Source organism: Mytilus californianus, unplaced genomic scaffold (assembly GCF_021869535.1).
Source record: "Mytilus californianus isolate M0D057914Y unplaced genomic scaffold, xbMytCali1.0.p SCAF_3, whole genome shotgun sequence".
NCBI classification, from domain to species: Eukaryota; Metazoa; Mollusca; class Bivalvia; order Mytilida; family Mytilidae; genus Mytilus; species Mytilus californianus.
This window is the reverse complement of record NW_026262679.1, coordinates 91,244,392-91,250,748: the sequence shown is the minus strand read 5'-3', so window position 1 is coordinate 91,250,748 and position 6,357 is coordinate 91,244,392. Positions and strand designations below refer to the sequence as shown.

The 6,357-nt window shown below is 33.3% G+C and overlaps 1 protein-coding gene across 4 annotated transcripts in view; it reads left to right on the top strand.

The window, feature by feature from the left end:
• The first annotated feature begins 5,950 nt into the window (after positions 1-5,950).
• Positions 5,951-6,357, top strand: part of LOC127735394 (exocyst complex component 6B-like) — a 48,933-nt gene continuing 48,526 nt past the window's right edge. For all 4 annotated transcript variants that reach the window (XM_052245568.1, XM_052245566.1, XM_052245567.1 and 1 more), the window contains exon 1: positions 5,951-6,111. In XM_052245568.1, the coding sequence (XP_052101528.1) occupies positions 5,954-6,111 (158 nt within the window). In that variant the 5' untranslated portion in view covers positions 5,951-5,953. The remainder of the gene's footprint in view (positions 6,112-6,357) is intronic.

The window sequence follows — 6,357 nt, the reverse complement described above, 5'->3', positions numbered from 1 at the left end:
ATGACAGTATGATCTCGCTAATGTACGTTGTTTTCGTATATTACATTTGTGTTGGTTATTTTTTTTCAAAGACAACTTTTCAAAACGCCGGAGACCTAAGAATTTCTTAATCTAAACTGACTTTTCTGACATCAAAATATAGCTTTTTGACAGGAGTATTCAACAGTATGTGTTAATAGTATTTCCTTTGCATATTAAGTGTGCTTCAATTTTTTTAGTTACTGCTGTCTCGTTTCTTTTGAGGTAATTCATCGTTATTTACTGATGTGAGTAAGGGAATTTAGATAATGAAATTTAAAAAAAATCGGAGACCTAACAATGAGATAAGATAAACTGATTTTTTTTATACCACCAGAAAGGTAAATCTATGTAGAATTCGGTCGTATGTGTTAATAAGAATTCAGATGATTAATAAAAATAATATGAAGAATTAATGAAGGGTACCCATTTATTTTCCCATTACTTTAAATTTGATGTATGCCTTTTTGTGTTTCTTCGTTACATTTGTTTGTTTTTATAGTGATTAAGATGATAACACAATATTGACTGCTGTACCCCTATTTTTGACATTTTTACCTATTGTGTCTGTTTGTTTTATTCACGCATCGTTGTCAATATAATGAAATTTGATGCGACTGTCATACAAGTGAGAGGTTTAGCTAGCTATAAAACCAGGTTCAATCCACTATTTTCTACATAAGAAAATGCCTGTACCAAGTCAGGAATATGACAGTTGTTATCCATTCGTTTGGTTTTTTTTTATTTTGCCATTTGATTGGGGACTTTCCTTTTTGAGTTTTCCTCGGAGTTCAGTATTTTTGTGATTTTACTTTTTTCTATGTAAATCCATGGAATTAATTAAATCGAACATCATTAAAAACATTGCACCCCGGGTGTCGCTGATAAGGGTAATCGGCCATTAGTGTCCATCATTCTTGGGTATGTTGAAATGTTAATAACCAAACGACGGCTGAGTTATGTTAGCCACATTTATGTAAAAACAAAGAAATTAAGAGGGAAAGATCTTGCGGAGATTCCCCTCCGCCATATTGGGATCGTGGTAACTTCAGTTGTGTTGCCATTATGGCTATTTGTGTTTTTGAGTTGTCGTTTACTCAACGTCACCCTTTGCGATATTAAAGACGAAGAAGAATAACTGTTTGTTCAGCAAGTTGTAGCTGCCAATGTGCACAGTTTGATAAATTCTCTAATGAGGTACAGTCTTTGGCTCTACGTCTTATATACATTTGTATAAGAAAATACTTTACTTGGAAATATTCAGAATCTTCAAACTCTCGCGGCCTAATTGACGATAATCGTAATATGTGGATTTCTATTGGAAATGGGTTTTTTTTTTACTTGAAATTTTAAGAGTTAACGCATAACCATACCATGCATGTATAGTTGCAGCATGATTTGTAAGCCACGGTTTGTCAAATTTAATTCTCAATATGGATGCAGTTTTTTAAACTCCTCGTTTAAAATAAAATGTCTGAAATAGTCATATTTTTTTACTACTATACACTCACCTTCCAAACGTATTTATAAGTGTAATTAACACATAATTTTAACTATCGTCCACTGCAAAGTTCCAAATTACAGGGGTCAATTTAGACTTACAAATGTTTTTAGAAGTCCGGAACAAATAGTTGTCCACCTCTTGTACTGTGAACGGATGAACAAATTTCACACATTTGCTATCATCATATTAGTTTCAGTTTGTTTGTTGTCTGAAACTGAGGTGCACCTTTTATCTAACTTCATATGTTTTATTTGAGTTCCATTTGTTTTAACCTTTATCCTTTAATCTCTTTTTTTTTCTTTTTCTTTACGTTCTCTTTCTTTCTTTATCCCTTCTTTTTGTTCGATGTTATTTTTTTCGAATTCTCTTACTTATAATTCGCATCCTGTCATTTTTATGCCCCCGCCGTAGCGGTGGGGGCATTAAGTTTTACCCTTGTCCGTCTGTACGTCTTTAACTTGAGTTTGCCTCAACCAAATGTTATGAAACTTATATACAATGCTTATTACCACAAAACACAGTTTGAATTTTGGTGGCGTCACTTTAACTGTTCTAGAGTTATGCCCCTTTATAAATGGAAAAATTGCTAAATTTTTAGTTTCCGTTCTCTAACTTAAGTTTGCCTCAACCAAATGTTATGAAACTAATACACAATGCTTATTACCACAAAACACAGATCAAGTTTGAATTTTGGTGGCGTCACTTTAACCGTTCTAGAGTTATGCCCCTTTATAAATGGAAAAATTGCAAATTTTTGATTTTCTTCTAAATATCAAGTAATTTTTAAAATTGGAGTTATATTCCTTTGTGCATGATTATAGTTGAATCAACTACAATCAATGCTTTATAAAATGCAATGTTTAACTTTGACTTCCACTGATAAAACACAGATCAAGTTGAATTTGGGTAGTGTCACTTTAACCATAATTGAGTTATTCCCCTTTATAAATCGAAGGATTGCAAATTTTTAGTTTCCATTCTGTAACTTAAGTTTGCCCCAACCAAACAATATGAAACCTATACACAATATTCATTACCACAAAACTAAGATCAAGTACACATGTTTTGTTTCCGTTTTCTAACTTTAGTTTGCCTCAACCAAATGTTATGAAACTTATACACAATGCTTATTACTACATAATACAGATTAAGTACGAAATTTGGTGGCGACACTTTTACCATTCTTGAGTAATGTCCCTTTATAAACATAAAAATTGCTGAATTTTTCGTTTCCGTTCTCTAACTTTAGTTTGTCTCAACCAAATGTTATAAAACTTATACACAACCGTTCTAGAGTTATGCGCGTTACAAATAGAAAAATTGCTGAATTTTGAGTTTCTATTCTCTACTTAAGTTAGCCTCAACCAAATGTTATGAGGCTTACACACAATGCTTATTACCACAAAATTCAGATCAAGTTCAAATTTGGGTAGCGTCACTTTTACCGTTCTTCAGTTATGTCCCTTTATAACTATATGATATGCAAGCGGGGGCATCATCTGTGTCCACATGTGGACACTATCCACATTTATTAAGTTAAATCTTTGTTCTTTTAATTTAATGGGACCAGCGCCAAAAGTACTGACAATTTTCATCAACCGAAAACTACAACATGTTGCCCTAATCATGATAATTTTATTAATTCAATCCCGGACGAGTCCATAATTTCTGTTACGATTCAATATAAAGGCGTCACAAAAAATGAACAGTTTAAATTACAGAATGATTTCTTCAAAAATATAAAAATTGTATATCCCATTTAGTCCACTGATTCAGGCAAGTTACTTCTTGTTTCTAACGAAAATTCAAAGTATATTATCAAAGTTTGTCCAAAGAATAACGACCGAAGTCCATTACAGGAATGGACTTCTGATATATAAACGATAATACTTACATTACAGGAATGGACTTCTGATATATAAACGATACTACTTACATTACAGGAATGGACTTCTGATATATAAACGATAATACTAACATTACAGGAATGGACTTCTGATATATAAACGATAATAATTAACTTCACAGTTTAAGAATCTTAAATATAATATAAATTACAATCAGCCTGTTCACATATATTGTTCGTTTGACTACTATATACTTGCAGAAAAAATTCTTTCAATCCATTTTTTCAAATCATTTTTGAATATGGAATGTTAACTATGAACGTGTATGAACTCAGACAACTAATCTCCTCATTTTGGGTCTATATATAATTTTAAATTATTTATTAGGTTTCTATGTTAATTTTATTGCTCGAAGTGTTAGATACTAGATGGAGTTAGTATAAATAGTGTAACAGCCAAAATCAAAACAAGAAATCACATATATGTGCTTTGAACGTCTGTTTAATTGTACCATGTGACTTTAACATATTTAAATATTAAAATGACCTTAACTGACCAACAAACAAAATAGGATTTCAGTCAATGTAGCAATCGTAGAGCAGCTGAATATAATTATTCGGGTTACGATATTTTCATGGTTAAATCATTTGCTGAAAAAGTAATCACAGAGCCAAGTCTAATCATGACAGTTTCTTTTGGTTCTAGTCAAGGGCAAAAACATCCCTGTCCAGCTTCAGCGAGTAAAAAAAATTATTACAAATTGGAATAAATTTGGAACATCAATGATTTTTTTGAAAATGTTTTTAAGAATGCAATTTGTGGTTGTAATGTCGAAAATGTTCAGTATTCCCATGGTTTAATCATAAAATTCAACTTTGAAGAATCAAAACTTCCGTATGCCCTTCATTTAACCTGCATGGGACTATTTATTTATACAAAATAAATAAAGAAGGAGATGTGGTCATGATGATTGCCAATGAGACAAAGGCTATCTACCAAAAGTAAAAGAAGTAGATGAAAGCATGCAATTATAGGCAACCGTACGGCCTTCAATAATGAGAAAAAAACCCATACCGTTTAGTCGGCTTTAGAAAAAGTCCTGGCACGAAAAATGTGAATGTAAACAATTCAATTGAAAAAACTTACGGCCTAATTTATAACAAAACAATTTACAAAAAAAAAACAAATATGACAGATATGAACAAACGACAACCACTGAAATACATGCTCCTGACTTAGGACAGGCACATAAAGAACGTGGCGGGGTTAAACCTGTTTGTTATTGCTCAACCCGGACCCCTCTCTAATCTGGTGGTTTTGCAGCACAACATAAGAACAAACTGTAAAATCCAGTTGCAATTGGCTTACCTCAAAAGATCGATACGAGAAACACAAGAAACTAACATAAAAACAACAGACAAAATGCACCGAAATAAGAGTCCTGGCAGTTACTGTTACTGTTCGATTTCGTTGCATTTCCGTCAAAACCTTTGGTTTTAGTGAACATCATTCGCATCGTCACTTCCTTCCCACGCTGAGCGAGCGGTTGAAAAAATATGATATTTTTATTGCACGAATTATTCGGCAAATTAAATTCACATAATTGTTCATCAGCACTGTTGTCAATAGGGAATTGTGATTAAGTACCTACGGAACAAACATTATTTCTAGTTTATTCCGTATAAGGACGAGCACGAAGACGCTTGATGAACTTTAATATTGCAGGGATACAGGCAGTACCCTCTATCTGGTAAATGACGCCAGAAAGGCGTGCATAATTGACGAATTTTTCCTGTGAAGGACATAACTCGAAAGTGGTGTTACAACTAATAAACAATTCATGTTCTCCCATACTAAAGTATCAACCATTCATGACACATGCATCCAACGGATTTAGTATTAATTTAAGCGTCATGAACAGTCTGAGAATTTAAACGCATGACAGGGACACATTTGTCATATTGTTCAAAAGTAATTCATACAAGCACCCGTGTTCACTCATTTCTGTATCTGTTTCAACTAATTCATCGGCGAAGATTATACATTGTTATATTTTTCTTCAATGGGTCTTCGATGTGTAAAGTCGTTATGGCGTGATATATCGAATGGCTTCATAGTTGGGTATTTGACGTCACAGACGTCGAGCCGTGCCGTTTTTTCAGGCGCACGAATGCAACCATCTTACATAAGCGCCGTGTAGCACTGAAGAGGGTTAACAAATGACGTGACGTTATTGTTATATTCGGGTACAACCAATGAAATAACCAGTAGTCATTTAAAATCTGAAACGACGAATATAGCCCTTCAGAGAACGAAAAAATCCTTAAAACTGTAATGCCGAAATAAATCTCGATCAGGCAAACTCTTAATATGTATCAGACAAGCTTTTTTGAAAGCTTTTATTTGTTTTTCTTAAAACAAGACCCTTCTCGAATGTGTAATGAATTTGTTTTTATTCACCTTATTAAAGGAAAAAAGATTCGAAGTGAATCGAATATTATTTCCAAATTGAGCTAAAAGGGGGTGTTGAAGTAAATTTACCACCGGAAGTTGCCTTTGCTTCTGCTCCAAAAATAAAAATAAGATGGCGGAAGCAACACCCAAGAAACCTCCTGATTGGAAACATTTGACTGAAACTGTTCACGACGCTGAATCTTTGAGACAAGAATCAATAAATGCCCAACACGACCATCTTATAACCGAAATTGAAACTTCTGATGGCCCTTTAGGAACGACGTTGAGGTATACTCCAGTTATCAATGCATAAAATCTCTGCATATTTATTTTTAAGACTTCTGTAAATCGGTTACTGGTGGTGTCAGTGCATTTGAATTTACTATATATTCTTTTTCAATACTTAAAACGAACATAAATTTGATAAAGAAAACTCAACATCGTTATTTGGTTATCAACTCGCCAATGACATCACAGACACAGAAGAAACATTATTGTTCCCATGAAGAACAGTGACCGTCTGGAACTCTACCA